Source organism: Cryptomeria japonica, chromosome 3, assembly GCF_030272615.1.
Source record: "Cryptomeria japonica chromosome 3, Sugi_1.0, whole genome shotgun sequence".
NCBI classification, from domain to species: domain Eukaryota; kingdom Viridiplantae; phylum Streptophyta; class Pinopsida; order Cupressales; family Cupressaceae; genus Cryptomeria; species Cryptomeria japonica.
The window spans coordinates 531,512,014-531,534,904 of record NC_081407.1 but is presented as its reverse complement, the minus strand read 5'-3'; the positions used below and the strand labels follow the sequence as shown (position 1 = coordinate 531,534,904).

Sequence of the window (22,891 nt, the reverse complement as noted above, 5' to 3'; positions counted from 1 at the left end):
GGTCTTAATTTTGATATGCGTCTTGAGTCGATATGGATCTTGATTTTGATATGGGTCTTGTTGTCAATATGGATTTTGATTTTGATATGGCTCTTGATTTTGATATCGATCTGATTTTGTTATGGGTCTTGTTGTCGATATGGATCTGATTCTCGTTATGGATCTAATTTCATTATGTGTCTTGTTGTCGATATGTATCTAATTTTTGTTATGGATCTAGAGTTGATATGGATCTGATTTCGTTATGCATCTTGATTGATTGAATGAGTCTTGATATGATGCACTGATATGATTCACTGATTGATGTGAATATGGTTATGATGTGTTTTTGATATGCTTCACATTTTTAAGTTGATATTCTTTTGTTTTTTGATAGATTTGATTGAATCGAGAACTGGTGATGGATATGTAGTGATTTGCAGGCAGAGCTTGGTGTACTACAGTCTTGGGAGCAATTCCCGAAGTCATGGACACTTATCCTACACTTGTCATAGGCTGACAGAGATGTGATTGAGATATGTGGTTTATCATCCTTATAAAACATGCCTTGGTATATCATTAACCAGGGGTTACTGACAGTATTGGCAAAGAGGTGGCACAACAATACGAACACCTTTCATTTGTCGATCGGTGAGATGACAGTTACACCAGAGGACTGTTATCGGATTCTACGGATTCCTGTGGTTGGGGATTTGTTACCCTATGAGTAGACTGAGGAGGGTGGCATAGAGGCTCTCTGCCATGTTTTTCAAGACGATCACATTAGTGGCGATGAGATCCCATTGCAGGAGTTTTTGGATTTAGGTTATGCTCCTCTATCATCGGTATTAGCAGGTTTCATTGGCGGTTTCTTGTGTCCTAACCATAGGTCAAAGGGACTAGCTGTTGGACGGGGATTGGTTTTTGAGGATATGGTGATGCAGGAATGCAGGTTTGCGTGGGGGTCTTGTATGTTGGCCCACCTATACCAAGAGCTCCACTAGGTAGTATATCTAGGATACACTAGTCTATCAGCTAGGGTGATGTTTTTACAGGTGTGGGACTGGGAGCATATACCAGTGTCGAGACCACTTCCACATAGGGATAGGCTAGTTGGTCAGGCATATGCATATGAGTATACAGGTGTAGTTGTCTAGCATAAGGTGGGCAAACTAGAGCACTAGCAGAGGGCATTGGATGACATCAATACGATCATCTGGAGACCATATATGGATTGTAAGGTGTGGGGGGAGGATGGGCTAGAGATTCCCTATGTATATATGTCAAGGTCCCTGATTGGGCGGATGCCCTTTATCATTGAGCGAGTTTTGCACAGCCACGTTAATCGGCAGTATGATAGACAGTAGGGGATACCACAAGGATCCTGTTTATATTCTCTTTGGTGACAGGATGTGCCAGAGTGGGGGCCTACTCTAAATAGTGGAGAAACCATGGATGAGTATATGACCCTTGCAGGAGAGATATGGGATTATGGGGCCAGGGTAGTGGATGTGGGATGACAGAGGAGTTCTCAGTGTACTTCATGGCACATGCAGTGGCACGCATATCTTATCTGGTAGAGCTATTGCCATCTTTTGATGATGAGGAGGAGGAGTGGCCATAGAGGCAAGGGGGTCCTAGATGGAGAGAGGAGGATGAGGGAGAGGAGGGAGGTGATGTAGGTGGAGGGGGTGGTGGAGAAGATGGAGGTGGAGGGGGTGGTAGAGGTGGGGATGGCACGGGTGGAGGTGGTAGAGGTGGGGATGGCAAAGGTGGAGGTCGTAGAGGTGGAGGTGGTAGAGGTGGAGATGGAAGAGGTGGAGGTGGTAGAGGTGGTCTTGTGCTTGGTGCGGGTGGGGGTGTGAGGATAGGTGTGGTGTTAGCTATTGTTGAAGGGATGGAAGATGATAGGCAACTTGCCTAGAGGAGATCTAATGTTCTACCTCCACCAATACCTCAGACAGGGACAGGTGCACCTGGGACCATGACACAGGTACCTGTTTAGATCAGGGTGTCGACTTACCAACAGGATGCACAAATTAGGGTGCTATACGTCTCGGTGCAGGAGCTGCAAACATAGGTATTAATGTAGTAGCAACAGATTATGCATCTGCAAGTAGAGATGGATACAACAGTAGAGCATCAGGGTTGAGCATAGGCCCTTGCTGAGAGGTGCTCCACTCTGGGATACACTAAGGGAGATATAGTACTCAGCCAAGGAGGTTGAGTATTATAGGCATTTGTACGAGGTTATGGTACCTCGAGATCATAGAGCTCCTAGCTATGCTGCAGTGGCATCCACTCGATCCGGTTGTAGTCATACGAGGATGGAGAGAAAAGGTGTTATGAGGTCGACACGATGTGATCCATCTAATGGAGATCCGAGAGTTGGGACATCTACTGCTAGACCTTCTCTCTCAGGATATAGTCATACATGAGAGATTTGTCCTGTTGTATGGATCACTTTGTTGTATTTATGGACATGATATCCATTGTACATTTTGACAGTTTTATGAGATATATGATAAATGGCATTGATTTTATCTGATCCACATGTGATGTGTTACTAATGGTGATTGATTTATGATGCACATTATTTGATATGATGATACTATGAGGCTGATTATATACTTAGATAATAATGATGTTCTTGATCTCTTAATGTTGATTTATATGATGATGTGAATGCATGGATCATGATGAATAGGTGTTTGTGATATGCATTTCTATGTTTACTTTGATACAAGATGTGATGTTACCTGAATGTTTATGATTGTGAGATGTATCTTGAAAATGAGATGTAAATGATAATAAAAATGTTATGAGATGTATCTTGAAAATGATGTAAATGATAATGATATGAGATGTATCTTAAAAATGAGATGTAAATGGTAATGATAATAATGAGACTAATGCAAGATTTAAAATGATATGCAACTTAATTCAAGTTTAAGATGATATGCAACTTAATGCAATTGTATGCAACTAAATGATCACTTTAATTATGTCATTGTCATTCCCGTTAGTCACTTGTTTGTGCTATTTGTGTCATCATTGAGCTTTTGATATGTTGAAATTTAATACAAGTATCATGGTGTAATTCAACCATAATGACCTGAGTATAACTTACATGATTTTTGATATTGCAAGATGATACAAGTGTCGAGGTATAATTGAACCATGACAACCTGAGTGTTGCTTGCATAAAACAAATAAGAGTTAACCATTTTATGTACAAAAATGAAAAATATCTTCAATGATATGTTTCCAATCATGTCTCAAGACAAATTTGCAACATACAAATGATCACCTCATAAACAAAAAACCAAAGAAAAATATCATATTCCTCCGTTGCTTCTCTAGCTTAGTGCATTCTTGAGTAGCTCGAGAGATCTAATGATTCAGAAATCAAGATACAAATAGTCAAAACTTTATGCTAAATGTAAATAAATCATAATCCAGAATATATCATCCATCGTGTGTGTGTTGAAGTTGTAGTTGGATAATGATCCTATTTTCTTGTCTGATGAGCAGTTTTGACATTGGTTTCCTTAGTATGTTGTGATCCTTGTTTGTTGTCTAAATGCTAAAGCAAGATGAATGTTGCCCCCAGTTATGGACACTTGTCGATGTGGATATATATTGATCACCAAGCCATGGTGGGATATGATATGGATAAATTTTTAGAGAATCAAGGACAGTGACTACGCTTAGTATGTCTGGGATAATGTTGTGTGTATAAGTGTTTTGTGATGTCTATGGGCTTAGGTCAGATGGATCAAAGATATGATGTGAGTACTGATAGATAGAGGAGTTACTCTCTCACAAATAGCGCCTGTTGCCAGGTTTTCACCACTTATTTTTATTGCACTTTTTGATTTGTTTTTTATTGTTTTTGCATTTTTCTGATTTTTTTTTTTTTTTGTGTGTCACAAGTTGCCCGTTTGCCAGGTTTTCACCAAGTGACAATTTTTTATACTTTTTTAATTTTTTTTCTTTTTGGCTTGATTCATGCATTCAACGACTCAAGTGTAGAATTTTTTAATATGGATGTTGTCAGTTGGTTCATCGAGCACATCCCCTTTTGAATTTGACAACTGATATGCTCATGATCCATAGACTAATATGCTGACAAAGGGTTCCAACTAGTTAGGTTCAAATTTCCTGTTCTTTTCTCAATCTTATTGTTTTCTAGGATTTTCTTTTAGGACTAGATCACCAACTTTGAAAGCCCTTGGGATGACTTTGTCATTATAGCTTCTGCACATTCGTTGTTGATATGCCTTGAGATGGTCATAGGCACGTTGTTATTTTTCATCAAGAAGCTCTAGTTTGTGCAACCTGTTCACTCGATATTCCTCATCTTGCATAAGGCCCTTCAAAGATACTCGGAGAGATGGGATTTCTATTTCAAGAGGCAGAATTGCTTCTAAACCATACACCAATGAATATGGTGTAGCCCCTATGGGTGTGCAGATACTCGTTCTGTAGGCCCAAAGTGCTAGATTGAGTTGTACATGCCAATCCTTATCAACATCATTCACTATTTTCTTGAGGATATTTAGGATTGTTTTGTTTGACACTTCCACTTGGCCATTTCCTTGCAGATAGTATGGTGTGGAAAGTGATGTTGGATTTTGAATTGTTCACATAGCTCTTGCACATCTTGATTTTTGAAAAGACGTCTGTTATTTGTGATGATGGAATTGGGAATGTCATATCTACAAATGAGATTGTTGAGGATGAATGTGTAATGCCCCGCTAGGAAACCCCTAAGGGTTTAAGTTAAAAACACTCTAATAGAGTGTAAATTTTTTTTTTTTTAAATAATAATTAAGAGCGTTAATGAAAAGTTACAATATTAAGATAGATTGAAGTTATCTCAAAGTTATCTCTAACTAGATAACACAGCGGAAGGCTAAAACGATCCTAAGGAGTTTCCCAACGCAATTACATAACCTTACACCTAACTCAACTTGCGTCATTAGATCCATTAAATTGGATATCATAATTATGAGATAATGCATAGATCTTGATTATATATGTGTTCTATGGTTGGACATCTTATAATTTTAGGAAGCGTTTACTTTGGGTGGCTGGGAGGCCATTGAGAGGTTATTTAATTAATGCACTTAATTTCATAATTTCATTTAGAGGCCCCCAAAAAAAGGTTCAAGCGTTTAATATAATGAAGTTCTTTCATTGGGTTTAAGGTAATCCATTCACAATCGATATCATCCTTTAATATTAAAAGTATGGTTAATCAGACGAGATTCATTCATTAAGGATTAACTACAATTAATAGAGTGAGGCCCTTTCATTTGATTTCATGCATAGCCAACTAATGAGTTGCAGTTCTTATATGAAAGATAAAATGTGAGTAGCCATAGAATTCATTGAATTTTTGATAATGCAAATAATTGGACTAATTTCATTAAAGTGGGTGTGTATTAGGTCACACGAGAGCATCCTTTAAAATAAAATATCGTTAGCTAGATGAAATTTATCATTTCAAGATTTGAATAATAATATCATAGTGACATTCTTCTATTGGGATTAAAATACAAATTTCTTATTGCATATCACTCTTTTTTTTTGTTAAATGAAGTTAATATGAGAGATACTTTTACGAAGATTTAATGTATAAACAACAAATCAATTATTTCCCATGTTAGTTCAATTTTAGCAATCATAAGGGATTCTTTTTTTTTTATAAGGGTTATAACATGGATATCTAGTTGAGTCCACACAATTATCAAATTAATCTGGTGAGGATTATTGGTATATTTACAACATAAATAACTAAATATATTCATCCAATATAGTGGAATATAATTAACATGGCGTTGCTCATTTAAGAAGATAAAAGTAATTACCTATATGTTGATCATCCTTTAGATTCCAACTTAGAAAATTATAACATTAATTCTATCTTTATTTCCCATACTCATTTGTTCAATTTGCATGCTTAATAACAAGCTAATCCAATGATGTAACCTAGCAAGATTCTTTCCACTATTACTACGTTTGATTAACCTTATCAAAATACTTTTTCCACAACTTTAATTACAATGTTTTAAATACTTTGCCATCATCAAAATTTACAATGTTTTATGAACCTAAATAACTACATTTATCCAGATGAATAATGTTATGCACTTAGATTTGAATTCATTAAATTTCCACCATACACTTGTGCAAGAATACAACCATCCATGATAATTTAAAGCATAAAACAAAGTAAGCTAAAAAACATCGCATAACACAGATATGATCTCGGAGTTCACCCCTAAAGGGCTACATCTCCGGGTCTGCTCAACTGCAAGACCCCTCTGGCATTTAATATAGTTAAGGTTACATATTTACATGTCTTTTACAATCTTGCCTTTTAGGCAATCACAACCATACTACAAATGACCATTTCGGTCAGTAAATACATCTCTACAAGTTTTGCAACTAAGTTCACATAAATGTAAGCATTTCTCGTCCGGGTATTTTACTTATTCCTTAGATAAACATCACTGACATGTTGTCTAGAACTATACACTAGTACCCCTCTCTTGCAACACAACCATACCCTATTCAAAAGAAAATATACTTGATGGAAGACTTTGAAATTAAAGAAAACGCTCCCCATTGATTTATAAATTTCTTGCGTATATATATGAAGCATGTACACGTGAATCCTCAAGTTATATTTAACCAATTAGAAATAACGCCCACATTTATCCATAATTACTAATTAATATTGCTATATATACATATATATAAATTCAGAATGTAAGAAAAATCAATATATGATTAATAACATATATTTCTACATGAGTTATCTAAATATCAATAATATAACCCCAAATATTATTTAATACACAAATTAAATAATATTAAATGAATAAAGAAAGAATAACTAAATTTAAATAATTAAATAAACTCCATTTAATATTGTTATTTATTTATTTATTTTAATTTACTTACTATTATTTCGGCAGAACCATAAATAAAATAAATATTAAAAAAAATAAATAAATAAAAAAAAAAGAACAAGTTTTGGGGTTCCCACGTGGACCCCACGTGGGCCCCCCCTTTGGTAGCCCACGCTACCATTGGTAGCGCTGCTACCAAATGGTAGTAGGCCGCTACCCTTGGTAGCGCTGCTACCATTTGGTACCAGTTCTACCAGTGGTAGCGCTGCTACCAACTGGTAGTAGTTGCTACCCGTGGCAGCCATGTTTCCTCCCAGCGATGGGGGGTATAAAAATATTTTTTTTTTTATATTTTTTTTTCATTTTATTTTATTTTATTTTTAAAAGAAATCTCTGGTAAAATAACAATACCAGACCTAGACCAAAACTGCCAGAATGCAGTCAACAATTTACTAAATGAATATATATATATATATATTTTTTAAAAATAATATATGTAAGTATTACAAAAAGGATGAATGACTCATCAAACACACAGTTTGAAAACACGAATTTACAATATTTTCCAGCAAACCCCATTTTGAAAAACAATCACAGTCATAGCCATTATTTTCTCTTTTTTTTTTTAATGACAAGGGTTTCAAAATAATAGAAGAAATTGTTGAATAACCCTCTCATTAAGCAAATCTTTGGCACAAGGAAGATCTCTTCTCACACAAAGATCCATCGAAACAAATTTTTAACAATTTTTTTTCTACAAGAAACTTCTCATGGCAAACAATGGAAAATCTGAGAACAAAAATTGCAAGAACATCATACAAGCCTCTTTTCTTTCTTTTTTTTTTGTTAAAAAAACAACTTGAACAAATTGATAAAAGAGATTCCTACCTCAACAAGCTTTCCTAGAAAGATTTTGATGATGAGCCCCCAAATCTGCTGCTCTAAAACTCCATCCTTGTCCAACATTCCCAATCTCTCTTCCAAAAAAAACCATGTTTTTCCAAAAAGAATGACCAAAAGCCAAGAACCCCCAAAAACATTTCCCAACTAGTTTAAAAAAAAGAGAAACCCTATTTTTGCCCTAATTTTCAATTTCGAAATTAGGCATTTATTTTTTTTTGAAAATAAAAGAAACATGAGAATGGAAATCATTATTTTCCATTACTCAATAAATCTAACTTGTTTTATTCTCATTAAAATTAACACTCTTCTGTTTCTTATTTAATCTCTAATTTTAATCTCTCAATATCAATTTAGGCCTACTTTTCTATTTCGGAACTATTGACCGGGTAAGGCGTTTTGATTCATTTAATTTTCTAAAAAAAAATCAATCTTTTTATACTATATCAACTATACAAGTAAAAAGGAAATAATTTCTTTTAAATAATAATAATTTACCCTTTTTCTTCCAAAATGCGAAAATGAGTAATTTATTTCTATCTCCCAAATGACTTTAAATTTTTCCTTTCCAAAACGCATAACTCATTAAATTCATTATTTTAAAATTAGCTATTAAATTAACTCGCTATAACATAATAAAGCGACATTTTTAAATAAATGACTAATCTAATGCAAGAGTCTTATTTATTCTAATTTCTCAACTACAAATGCGTAAATGTTACAAATGCGTAAATGAACACACTAACCCAAGTTAAATACCTTAAGCTTGCTACAATAATAATTAAAGCAATCCCTTTAAATTAACGATTACTCGTATAGAAGAAACTACCTATTTACATTTCTATATCACTAATGTGTACGTTTACTCATTAAATTGAATTTAATACTTAGGATAACAAACTCCACTTACCTCGCGCAAGGCATGCAAATCGAGGAAGTCCTCCAAATCTCTCAACACGCATCCCAATGAAAAGAAAGCCCCATGAATCCACACACAATGCTCACCTAACCATGGCTAAGGCAAGACGAGAGTTATATGACCACCAAATCTGAATTCTAAAGATGAAAGTGGCATACTCAACCTTGCAAATCCCAAAGGAGATGAACCCTGCCCTAAGCGGTGTTGTACCTGCAATCTGCTGCACCCATGAATTTATACAAGCATGCATATACATATACATATTCAATGAAGGCGTTAGCTCAAGATTTATCACAAGGGTTAGGAACAATTACATTTATACAAGAATCGAAGCAAAAGCACAATAATAAGTATGCACAGTTATTTATATTATCTGAACTACACATTGCATCACGGTTAACCTACCATTCAAGGATGCCACATAGGAAGTCAATCAAGGTCAAATGAGTTTTTACAAGTTCGACTAGGGTATGGGCATTACATTCTCCCCCCCTAGGCTCCGACTTACTCCTGGAAGTCGCAAAGCTAAATGGAAGTCTTGCAACACTTATTAGTCCTTAAACTCAATTAACAATTATCAATTTGCACAAACAACTATTTTGCCATCATCTTAGAACATTATTCATAAATCCTCTACAAGTGTCATCATCCATTAACAAAAATGCATCTAACATCATTCACATCTTAGAACGTTCTAGAATTTACACACAATTATAGTAAAGATACGAGACTTTTCCCTTCTTATTACACCAAATTAAAGCAATTAAAATACATATAGACACAGTTATCATACTCATTTATCAAAAATGACAAGAAAACATGCTCTCAAGGTCAATTTCTTTCACCAATTCCTCTCTTTCACAAAATTTTATCGCATAGAACTAGCTTCACATATCAACTTTTTTTTACAACCAAGTTAACTTTCGTTAAATAAGAGCAATGTAAGAACTCAATTGTTTACATTTTTTAGACATACAAGAACCTTTCCAATGACTATGCCCCATAACATAGTGACAAGTTAATACCATTTAATCCATGATTACACATAATATCCATCCACAAGACTGGTTTGCACAACACAATAGGCCACATGTGAGCATGTCTAATGCTCGGTCAAAGGTAACATATATGATCCACATCTCTATGCCTGCTCTCAGAATAAATACATGATCAACAAATGTCCAACATCTCACTCGAGGGCTTGATGGTGCTAGGGTACACCATAGCGGTGCTACCTTCCATACAAGTCCCTCGTGAATATCCCTTGTTGTGTAAGGTGTTTAGCCTCCAAGAGATAGTCACCACTCATAGGTAGGTAGTGGATCCTAGCTGTTTCACAGCCTCACATACCTCCATCCTCAGGGTTCCCTGCGTCTACTTCCTCGTATACACTCATCCAAGCCCGTCTCCTACGTTCTTGGAGAGGAATTCACATTGCAACACAAGACCAACATACGAAAACAACAAGGATAAACCAGTTTAGCCACCAAAGTACAAAAGAATAAAGATCATAATTGTCAATTCCAACAATAAGACAAGAAAATAATTTCCGGATTTGCAACATCAAGTCAAGTAAGATCAAAATTGCAAGATCGTGGCTAAACTGTCAAGGTCAAAGTAAAATAAATTGCTGGTCCACAAGGAAATAAATAAATAATTAAAAGAAAATCATAATTGCACATTACATCACTATGTGACTAATAGCTAGCCACCAACGAGGAAGGAAGGAACAATCGTCTAGCTATCCTAGTAGCTCATCATGTGGTGTGGCCAAGTCACACACCCGCATGGCATGGCAGTGTGCACCTCAACATCACCCCGCATCACGTCGTCACGTGGCATGGCTCTACCTTATACCTAGCGGTAGGCCGCATGGAAATGTCTACTACATCCCGCATCATGTCTCAGCACGGCATGGAAATACTCCAAGCGGACAAAGCACGCAATGGACGTATCCCGCATGGTAGTGTACCCCGCGGATAAGGCACACGCCGGTCACACTCCGCATAGCAATGTTCCTCTCAGGATACTCGCCGTAAGCCAGAGGTATACATGGCTAAGGTCTACCCACAAGTCTACCAACACTAGTCAGTTGGCAACTTATGTAAGAACAATAACACGCCTCTCATGAAGACAAGGCAACAAATGCTCCAATGGAATCCAACAATATGCTCAAAACTGCCATCTATATGCTCAAAATAAAGGATAGGAATCAGGCTGGCACACATGAACCTCGTAAATCAGTTCATCACAAGGGGAAGTATTGAGTACACCTATGTTATAGCTTCATTACAAAACTATATTTTTCCTCAAAATAGGGAAGCTAAAGTCGCTTCGCGTCGACATTACTTGTACGCTGCTCATACTATTCAAGGAATGGTGACTTCTACTACTACCCCTTCACATACTGACTTATCAACAACCCATGGGTTGGCACTCAGTAAGGAAACAAATAAGCAACATCACATAGATAGGTATGGTTTCCCATACTCATAAACAAACATATCCCCCATGGTTGATTACTTCACCATCCCATGGGCACACAAAACAAGTACGGGTTTTCTCACAACACACACAGAATAGCACCATTACTAGTTTAGTCACATTTACGGGGAGTACTTTACATTATGCTAACATATACTTAAGGGAAGTTTTAATTATGCTTTACACATGAATCACCAAACAAAGTTTACTCTAGATCCATGTACTGAAATTTTCAACAATTCAAATTTACACAAAGAAATAACATCATTCTGATATCTTTCTCAATCTTCCCTAAGCATTTTCATTCACATTACTAACTATGCAATTTCCCTTTTCAAGATGAAAAACTTTCCCCTTTCAATTAGAAGCCCAAAGCAACATACAATGTCATATGCTTTATAACAAAATTTCTTCTTAAATCACTGCATTCCAAATAGTATTTCAAAGACAACAATTCCTATATTTTAGACAAGAGGAGGAAGAGAGTTGGAAAATCAACTATTTCCTACGAATACACAAGAATTTCAAAATCACACCATATGCTCGGATATAAGTTTATCATTTGAGTTGCACGGTTTTCATCTTGCTATCTTTTAGGAAGGTGTCAAAGCATCCTAACATGACATTTCTAATCATTATTGCTGCACTATAATGTTCTAGTTTTCCGAACAAGAATTCAAAATAACCAAATTTTGTTTTTGTAATACAAGTCTTCTAGAGCACAATCACTATTCGTAATACAATACAATACAATAACACATAAAATCTAACATTGAAAATTTATAGTACGACAAGGAGGTAAATGAAGAGCTATCCACTAGATTTTACACATTTAATGCTTACAATTCAACAAGTCTTTCATTTACTCTTTCTTAAACACAATAAGGCAATTATCTATATCCAAGCAAGTTAAAAGTGCATCACTTAATAGGTCCTAAATCACACTAGTTGAATAAGCACATAAAACAATCTTTTGAGGAGCACATTACTTCACTCTTGAAGCTACTACAACATGCCCTCTTTTGGTATTCTTTTTCACATCAAGCAATTTTCACAAAATCACTATGCGCATTTTAATGCACCTTACTTAAAATGGAATTTAACTATACTGCTCCTACCAAACACATGGAGAACCCCTTTAATGCAAACATACCATTTTCTATCATTCACCAAAAATTAACTCCTAGACCAATCCCTTTCACAATCTAAAACACAAAAACGTTATGAGGCTCACACAAGGGCTCAAGAAATACCATCCTTTCTCTTGCAATAAGAAAACTTAAATAAGAGATAACCACACATATCAATTCCTTTTAATTTACTAGAGAGAGAAGAGGAAGAATCGTAATCTCTAAATTTCTACATAATAAGCATTAATATTTGCCATACTAGTTTTTAAAGTGGGCAATCATTAAGATAGATCAAAACCATAAACAAGCACATTTCGTGCTTTTAGATCCCAGACATTAACAACCAACCCAGATGGATTAGTCAAAAGAGTAAAACAAAGCAAGAATGAAGGTACATACGAATCCTTTTCAAAGCAAGAGAAGTCATAGACCAAGACCTCAATAAGCAAACAAAACACCCATAATCATTCACAAAACACCCACATCAAGAAGGTGAAGCAAGGTGTGAACACACACACGTTACACACAAGTAGGGTTTGTTAAATCACACCCTCACATCAAGGAGGACATGCATAAAACATAAGGTAGACACACACACACCAACTAAGGGTACAAGCGAAACCAGAGATCCCAGTGTTGCAACATGGGCTCTGATACCAAGTGTAATGCCCCGCCAGGAAACCCCTAAGGGTTTAAGTTAAAAACACTCAAATAGAGTGTAAATTTATTTTTTTTTAAATAATAATTAAGAGTGTTAATGAAAAGTTACAATATTAAGATAGATTGAAGTTATCTCAAAGTTATCTCTAACTAGATAACATAGCGGAAGGCTAAAACGATCCTAAGGAGTTTCCCAACGCGATTACATAACCTTACACCTAACTCAACTTGTGTCATTAGATCCATTAAACTGGATATCATAATTACGAGATAATGCATAGATCTTGATTATATATGTGTTCTATGGTTGGAAATCTTATAATTTTAGGAAGCATTCATTTACTTTGGGTGGCTGGGAGGCCATTGAGAGGTTATTTAATTAATGCACTTAATTTCATAATTTCATTTAGAGGCCCCAAAAAAAAGGTTCAAGCGTTTAATATAATGAAGTTCTTTCATTGGGTTTAAGGTAATCCATTCACAATCGATATCATCCTTTAATATTAAAAGTATGGTTAATCAGACGAGATTCATTCATTAAGGATTAACTACAATTAATAGAGTGAGGCCCTTTCATTTGATTTCATGCATAGCCAACTAATGAGTTGCAGTTCTTATATGAAAGATAAAATGTGAGTAGCCATAGAATTCATTGAAGTTTTGATAATGCAAATAATTGGACTAATTTCATTAAAGTGGGTGTGTATTAGGTCACACGAGAGCATCCTTTAAATTAAAATATCGTTAGCTAGATGAAATTTATCATTTCAAGATTTGAATAATAATATCATAGTGACATTCTTCTATTGGGATTAAAATACAAATTTCTTATTGCATATCACTCTTTTTTTTTGTTAAATGAAGTTAATATGAGAGATACTTTTACGAAGATTTAATGTATAAACAACAAATCAATTATTTCCCATGTTAGTTCAATTTTAGCAATCATAAGGGATTCTTTTTTTTTTGTAAGGGTTATAACATGGATATCTAGTTGAGTCCACACAATTATCAAATTAATCTGGTGAGGATTATTGGTATATTTACAACATAAATAACTAAATATATTCATCCAATATAGTGGAATATAATTAACATGGCGTTGCTCATTTAAGAAGATAAAAGTAATTACCTATATGTTGATCATCCTTTAGATTCCAACTTAGAAAATTATAACATTAATTCTATCTTTATTTCCCATACTCATTTGTTCAATTTGCATGCTTAATAACAAGCTAATCCAATGATGTAACCTAGCAAGATTCTTTCCACTATTACTACGTTTGATTAACCTTATCAAAATACTTTTTCCACAACTTTAATTACAATGTTTTAAATACTTTGCCATCATCAAAATTTACAATGTTTTATGAACCTAAATAACTACATTTATCCAGATGAATAATGTTATGCACTTAGATTTGAATTCATTAAATTTCCACCATACACTTGTGCAAGAATACAACCATCCATGATAATTTAAAGCATAAAACAAAGTAAGCTAAAAAACATTGCATAACACAGATATGATCTCGGAGTTCACCCCTAAAGGGCTACATCTCCGGGTCTGCTCAACTGCAAGACCCCTCTGGCATTTAATATAGTTAAGGTTACATATTTACATGTCTTTTACAATCTTGCCTTTTAGGCAATCACAACCATACTACAAATGACCATTTCGGTCAGTAAATACATCTCTACAAGTTTTCCAACTAAGTTCACATAAATGTAAGCATTTCTCGTCTGGGTATTTTACTTATTCCTTAGATAAACATCACTGACATGTTGTCTAGAACTATACACTAGTACCCCTCTCTTGCATCACAACCATACCCTATTCAAAAGAAAATATACTTGATGGAAGACTTTGAAATTAAAGAAAACGCTCCCCATTGATTTATAAATTTCTTGCGTATATATATGAAGCATGTACACGTGAATCCTCAAGTTATATTTAACCAATTAGAAATAACGCCCACATTTATCCATAATTACTAATTAATATTGCTATATATACATATATATAAATTCAGAATGTAAGAAAAATCAATATATGATTAATAACATATATTTCTACATGAGTTATCTAAATATCAATAATATAACCCCAAATATTATTTAATACACAAATTAAATAATATTAAATGAATAAAGAAAGAATAACTAAATTTAAATAATTAAATAAACTCCATTTAATATTGTTATTTATTTATTTATTTTAATTTACTTACTATTATTTCAGCAGAACCATAAATAAAATAAATATTAAAAAAAAAGAACAAGTTTTGGGGTTCCCACGTGGACCCCACGTGGGCCCCCCCTTTGGTAGCCCACGCTACCATTGGTAGTGCTGCTACCAAATGGTAGTAGGCCGCTACCCTTGGTAGCGCTGCTACCATTTGGTACCAGTTCTACCAGTGGTAGCGCTGCTACCAACTGGTAGCAGTTGCTACCCGTGGCAGCCATGTTTCCTCCCAGTGATGGGGGGTATAAAATTTTTTTTTTTTTATATTTTTTTTTCATTTTATTTTATTTTATTTTTAAAAGAAATCTCTGGTAAAATAACAATACCAGACCCAGACCAAAACTGCCAGAATGCAGTCAACAATTTATTAAATGAATATATATATATTTTTTTTTAAAAACAATATATGTAAGTATTACAAAAAGGATGAATGACTCATCAAACACACAGTTTGAAAACACGAATTTACAATATTTTCCAGCAAACCCCATTTTGAAAAACAATCACATTGATAAAAGAGATTCCTACCTCAACAAGCTTTCCTGGAAAGATTTTGATGATGAGCCCCCAAATCTGCTGCTCTAAAACTCCATCCTTGTCCAACATTCCCAATCTCTCTTCCAAAAAAAACCATGTTTTTCCAAAAAAAATGACCAAAAGCCAAGAACCCCCAAAAACATTTCCCAACTAGTTTAAAAAAAAGAGAAACCCTATTTTTGCCCTAATTTTCAATTTCGAAATTAGGCATTTATTTTTTTTTGAAAATAAAAGAAACATGAGAATGGAAATCATTATTTTCCATTACTCAATAAATCTAACTTGTTTTATTCTCATTAAAATTAACACGCTTCTGTTTCTTATTTAATCTCTAATTTTAATCTCTCAATATCAATTTAGGCCTACTTTTCTATTTCGGAACTATTGACAGGGTAAGGCGTTTTGATTAATTTAATTTTCTAAAAAAAAATCAATCTTTTTATACTATATCAACTATACAAGTAAAAAAGAAATAATTTCTTTTAAATAATAATAATTTACCCTTTTTCTTCCAAAATGCGAAAATGAGTAATTTATTTCTATCTCCCAAATGACTTTAAATTTTTCCTTTCCAAAACGCATAACTCATTAAATTCATTATTTTAAAATCAGCTATTAAATTAACTCGCTATAACATAATAAAGTGACAGTTTTAAATAAATGGCTAATCTAATGCAAGAGTCTTATTTATTCTAATTTCTCAGCTACAAATGCGTAAATGAACACACTAACCCAAGTTAAATACCTTAAGCTTGCTACAATAATAATTAAAGCAATCCCTTTAAATTAACGATTACTCGTATAGAAGAAACTACCTATTTACATTTCTATATCACTAATGTGTACGTTTACTCATTAAATTGAATTTAATACTTAGGATAACAAACTCCACTTACCTTGCGCAAGGCATGCAAATCGAGGAAGTCCTCCAAATCTCTTGACATGCATCCCAATGAAAAGAAAGCCCCACGAATCCACACACGATGCTCACCTAACCATGGCTAAGGCAAGATGAGAGTTATATGACCACCAAATCCAAATTCTAAAGATGAAGGAGGCATACTCAACCTTGCAAATCCCAAAGGAGATGAACCTTGCCCTAAGCGGTGTTGTACCTGCAATCTGCTGCACCCATGAATTCATACAAACTTGCATATACATATACATATTCAATGAAGGCGTTAGCTCAAGATTTATCACAAGGGTTAGGAACAATTACATTTATACGAGAATCGATGCAAAAGCACAATAATAAGTATGCACAGTTATTTATATTATCTAAACTACACATTGCATCACGATTAACCTACCATTCAAGGATGCCACATAGGAAGTCAATCAAGGTCAAATGAGTTTTTACAAGTCCAACTAGGGTATGGGCATTACAGAATGATGAAATCTGCTTTCCAGTCATGGTAGTCATTAGGACTGCTTCTATCCACTTGGTGAAGTACTTTGTAGCGGTGATAATGAACTTATGTCTGTTTGAAGAGGAAGCATGAATCTTTCCTACCAAATCAAGTCCCCATTGATAGAAAGGCCAAGATGTGGTGAATGGTTGCAGCTCTTGTGTTGGTGCATGTATGAGGTTACCGTGAATTTGACATTTAGGACATTTCCTAGCAAATTGATAGGATTCTCTCTCCATTGTTAGCCAGTAATATCCCATTCTCAGAATTTTCTTGGCAAGAGTAGGACCACTTGAAAGCATACCGCAAATACCTTAATGAATCTCATGTAAGGTAGAGTTAGATTCGTTACGATCAAGGCATCGAAGAAGAGTACTATCTAGACCTCGGCGGTAAAGTGTGTCAGTGGTTAAGGTATAGCAAGCGGCTTGTCAGATGAAGCTTCATTTTTTGTTGTGAGATAGGTCAGGCAGGAGAGTATTATTTTTGAGATAGTCATATATCTTCCTCTATAGAGGGGAATCAGAACCGGTCATGGCACAGATGACTTGGGATGTGGGATTGTCATAAGTGGGGAAAAAATTGCTCCACTAGGAATTCATAATGATTTTGTTTATCTATAATTTGTAGAAGTGAGGTGATAGTGGCCATTGCATCAGCAACTCTATTGTCCAATCTTGGAATTTGCTCAAATGTTGTGTGCACAAAGTACTTTTTGAAGTCATCCACCATTCTCTTGTAAGGCATTAGCTTTTCATCTTTCATCTGATAGTCATCATTGATCAAGTTGATAACTAGTTGAGAATCCCCATAGACTCTTAATTATGTGATTCTCCATTCTACAGCCACTTTGATTACAGTTACCAGGGCTTCATATTTAGCAATGTTATTGGTACAGGGAAACATCAGTCTGTAAGATCTTGGAATTATGTGCCCCTCTCAAGTTACGAACAAGACATTGGCACTCGATCCATGTTGTGTATAGGATCCATCAAAGTTTAGGGTCCATTTATTGGGTGTGATAGTGAGCACATCCATATCTGGAAATTCCACCTGCAATGGGTGTTGGTCCAGTAGTGGTGCTTCTGCCAGTTGTCTGTAATTGCGTGTCCTTTGATACCTCATCATTTTGTGTATTGAATGTCAAACTCACTTAGGATCATGACCCATTTAGCTAATCTTCCTTTGAGAGCAGCTTTGTTGAGTAGATACTTAAGAGGGTTGATCTTTTCTACCAACTTGATTGTGTGGGATAGCATATAGTGGTGGAACTTTTTAGAAGCAAACACCACTGCTAAGAAAGCCTTTTCAATGAATGTATAATTGAGTTCATATTCATTCAAAGTCTTTTTGATTTAATAGATATACCTTTCTTTGCCTGTTGGATCTTCTTGTACTAACAATGCCCCTAATGATACTTTTGTTGTTGATATATAGAGGATGAGTGGCTTGCCTGCGATTGGTGGTACCAAAACTAGTGGATTCATCAAATATTGTTTGAGCTGATAGAATGGTTTTGCATATTTGTCTTCCCATCTGAAAGCTATATTCTTATGAAGAATATGATTTAATGGAAGACAATTATCTGCTAATTGAGTGATGAATCGTCACATGGATTGTAGCCTTCCCTACAGAGATCATAGTTGGCTAATGCTTTTAGGAGGTGGCATCTCCATGATAGCCTGAACCTTTGTTGGATCTACTTCGATGCCTTTTTATGATATAATGTATCCCAAAAGTTTTCTGGATGTGACCCCAAAGACACATTTCTTAGGGTTTAATTTGACATTGAATTGCTCCAATCATTGAAATATTTTATCTAGTATGCTCAGGTGTTATGCTCTGGTGAATGATTTAGCTAGAAAATCATCCACATGATCCTCCATGAAAGTATGCATCATGTCATGGAATATTATTGCCATGGCTCTTTGATAAGTTGCACCACCATTTTTCAAGCCGAAAGGCATGACATTCCAGCAATATGTTCCCCGTGGATAGGTGAATGCAGTTTTATCCTAATCCTCTAGGGCTATCTTATTTCAGTTATAGCAAGAGAAACCATCCATGAGAGATAGAATTGTGTGCCCTATTGATAGAGAAAACAATAGTGTCAATGCTTGGTAAAGGAAATTTGTCCTTTGAACATGCCTTATTTAGGTCTCTGAAGTCTGTGCAAATCCTTATGCTTTTATCTAGTTTGGAAACTGGTACAATATTTGAGTTCCATTTGACATAGTCTATAGGTCAGATGAATCCAACATCTAATAACATTTTCAGTTCTTCTTTGACTAATAATGCCACATGTGGATTCATCTTCTTTAATTTATGCTTGACAGGTTTAGCTCCAGGAGCGATGGATAAGTGATGCATGATTAGATTGGGATCCACTCCTAGCATGTCAGCATAAGACCAAGCAAAATTGATTTGCTTCTCCTTGAAGAATTTGATAAAATTTGGTTGTTCTTTTTTCTGTGAGTGATTATGCCAAATGTATAGTTTTGACTGCTATTTTAGTGTTGATATTTACTGATTGAGTTGGCTCAATCAGGATTGGTGACCTTCCTGGTAATGTTCAGCAAGAGCATCAAGTCTCCCATCTTTAGGTGCCTCAAAAAGGTTTTCACCTTCAGATACGTCCTTTATTTTTACTTTTTTGTTTTTGCGATCTTATACTACCATTAAATGGTTTTCACCGTTAGATCCATTTTTCATTTCATTTTTTCGACTGAGAGACTTGGCACTCCCCTTATTGCAACTATCGTTATCCAGTTCATTAGTGGAGCATGTTTCTGGGTTGATTAAGCACAGGTATTGGACAATTGATTCATCATTCAAGAATATTGGTATATCATGATGTTCGAGTTCTTCCCAGTCTATGAGATCAGGATATATGAGTAGTAGGGAGTCATTTGGTGAGTTAAGACTAGTTATTGTAAGTGTCATGATGGAGACATCATCATAGTTGTTTGGGATATTGGTGAGGTTAATGATATTCTTGAGGTCTTCAATGGTACTTTTCTCGACATTACCTTGTTTGTATTGTTATTGTTCGTTCTCACTAGCCTCATAGATATGTTGTGGTCTGAATTCCAATGGTCGAGATCTTGAACCTTGTCCCTTGTGAGAAATGGGTGTGTGTGCATGAATTGTATCCACCTCAATATCTCTAGTAACATCAGAATAACTATCCCACTCATATTCATTAGAATTGGTTTCAAAATCATTGTCCCAAGTTACCTCGTTGAATCTGACAGGTATATTGTATGGTGAGAAAATATCACTAATAATTGACACAAGTTTAGTAGCTTGTTTTGATTCAGGATTGGTGCTTTCTTGTACTCTTTGAATTTGTTCATACACTATTTCCTTTATTTGAGTAGCAATTTCTTTAGGTTGTGGCTCAGTCTTGGTTTGGTTAGGTTCTTGTGCATGATGTACTTTCTTATAAGAAGCTTCCTCCCTTTGAATAGCGATTTCTTCTTGTCGTTTCTCATTTTCTTCATGTTTTTGGTCCTTCCTTGTCTTTTCTGCTGCTTGGTTTAGTGCTTCTTTCCATGAGTCTTTGTTATGTTTTTTATTTTCTTTCCATTGAGGTTTTTGATGGTGCTTTTTCTTTTGCATAGGCAAAATATGTTGGCCATACCCAAGTCCTATTTTGTCTTTTGCAAATTGTGAACGAAGTTGTATGGGTTCTATGATGGCCTCTTGGCACTTGCCAATAGGTCCTTTTCCTTTGTATCCCATTCGTTGAATGATCCGAAACCCATTTCCATACACTTTTATTGGTACGACTACTTCTATGGTAGTAGCTCTGATTTCTTCTTCATCCTTGTATAGCTAGCGAAGGATGTCTTTATCTCCTGATTCTTCAGCCAGTGTGCCGATTTGGATAAATTTACCATCAAACTTTGTGATGGGTTGTGCTGCCTAATGTCTTGATGTGGATGGTTGTCCATGAGACCTTGGTGAAGTTGACAATTTAGATAGACACAAGGGTTCGAAAGAGTACTCCCCCATACCTTGGTCCTTTATTTTCGTCTTCTACTTGAAGTTCATGGATAGTGATTTGAGCTCCCCTTGATGGTTGGATGATGAGGAATCTTGGGCCTCCCTGTTGTGTGGAACTAGGCTATCTTGAGCTGCCTCTATAGCATTGCAATATTGAAAAGGGTTATTATCTGTAGATACTAAAATTTCTTGTCCATTGTAGGGGAACTTGATACATTGATGGTACGTGGAAGACATCGCTTGCATTTCATGGATCCATGGATGACCTAATAGTATATTGTATGTCAAGTCTATGCCCAAGACTTGGCACATGGTGTCTCTTTGTACATGACCTACCTGAATGGGTTGTATCACAGTCCCTTTAAATGATCTTTCCTCATCATCATAGGCTTTGATAGTGATTTTCTTTTTAGGATCATTACCCTGCTCAGGGAAGCCCAATGCACATATAAGCTTTAGAGTACATATATTGAGACCAACTCCTCCATCTATTAATACTCTTTTTACCTGATATTTATAGACTAAGACTTTGATATGGAGTGGGGTGTTATGCGGATGATTCAAAGAGACATCATCATGTTCAAAAAAACATATGTTATGTGGCACCGTCATATGGGCCACCATGGCTTGGAATTGATCAATATCCAGATCATTTGGAATGGTTGTTTGGATAAGAGCTTGCTCCAAGATATCCTTGTGTTTTGGTGAAAGTTTGAGAAACTCAAATATAGATATATGTGCAGGTGCTCTTCGTACTTGGTCAACTAGGTTATATTGAGTCTTATGGAGAGTTGTTGATGTTGATGTGTTCCCTTTCAAGACATATTTTTGAGCTCTTGTTGCCACATCTATCAATGCATGTTCTTGTTTATCTTTGATTTTTATGACATTCACTTGATTGTCACAGGTCGATATGTGATTGATGGTGTTTTTGTATATGTGATTTATATGAGCTCCTTTGGTGTTGTTTGATGTTGACGCTCCTCCCTTGTCATAATTGGGAAGAGGATTTTGAAAGATTCATGGTCACCATTGGTTTTATGACCATCGACCATTAAATCACCCTTGTCTATCATGTCTTGAACTATGTTCTTCAACCTCATGCAATCATTTGTGTTATGCCTCTTGTTTGAATGATAATCACAATAATGTGAGGCATTCCACCATGGTGGTTTGACTTGGGGTTCAAAGTTGTTGTGGCTGGCAATGTGATGATCTTATTTGCCAATAGTTCTTGAAAGGATGATTCCAAGGTTTGTCCTAATGGTGTGTATATTCATCGATACAGAAAAGTATTAGTGTTACCTTTTTGGTTTGTGTTGTTCCCTTGGTTGTTGTTGTTGCCTTGGTGATTTTTGTTGTTTGACGTTGAAGCTCCTTGGTTGGCATTTCATTGATAAGTGTTAGTGCCTTGATTAGAACTTATTTGATCATTATTAGATGGTGGGTTTCCTAATAAATTCAACACTGGTTGTTTAGACTTTACATTGTTGGCATCGATTACCCCATCATTAACAATTTTTTTGTTCCTTGTCCAAAATTTGGACTTGTTTGAGTTGTTGTTTTGATTGTTAAAGGTGTTATTGTTTGACGAACTAACACCTTCTTTAAAGAAATTCAAGGTTCCTTTCTTGATGGAAGATTCATCTGCTTGGATACCAATTTCTATTAATTTTGCAAAAGATGGTATACATTGT

At 35.3% G+C, this 22,891-nt stretch overlaps 1 protein-coding gene across 1 annotated transcript; it reads left to right on the top strand.

Annotated features, from left to right (window-relative positions):
* Positions 1–925: 925 nt before the first annotated feature.
* On the top strand, positions 926–1,903 carry LOC131075101 (uncharacterized). Its single transcript, XM_059217542.1, has 4 exons — positions 926–931; positions 1,035–1,100; positions 1,389–1,481; positions 1,604–1,903. Exons 1-4 carry the CDS (start codon positions 926–928, stop codon positions 1,901–1,903), a joined length of 465 nt encoding a protein of 154 aa, XP_059073525.1.
* Positions 1,904–22,891: the final 20,988 nt, after the last annotated feature.

Coding starts and splice junctions, on each gene's coding strand:
- LOC131075101 (XM_059217542.1), top strand. Junction 1,101..1,388: donor GGGATAGGCTAGTTGGTCAG/GCATATGCATAT, acceptor CTTTGGTGACAG/GATGTGCCAGAGTGGGGGCC. Junction 1,482..1,603: donor TATGGGATTATGGGGCCAGG/GTAGTGGATGTG, acceptor GAGTGGCCATAG/AGGCAAGGGGGTCCTAGATG.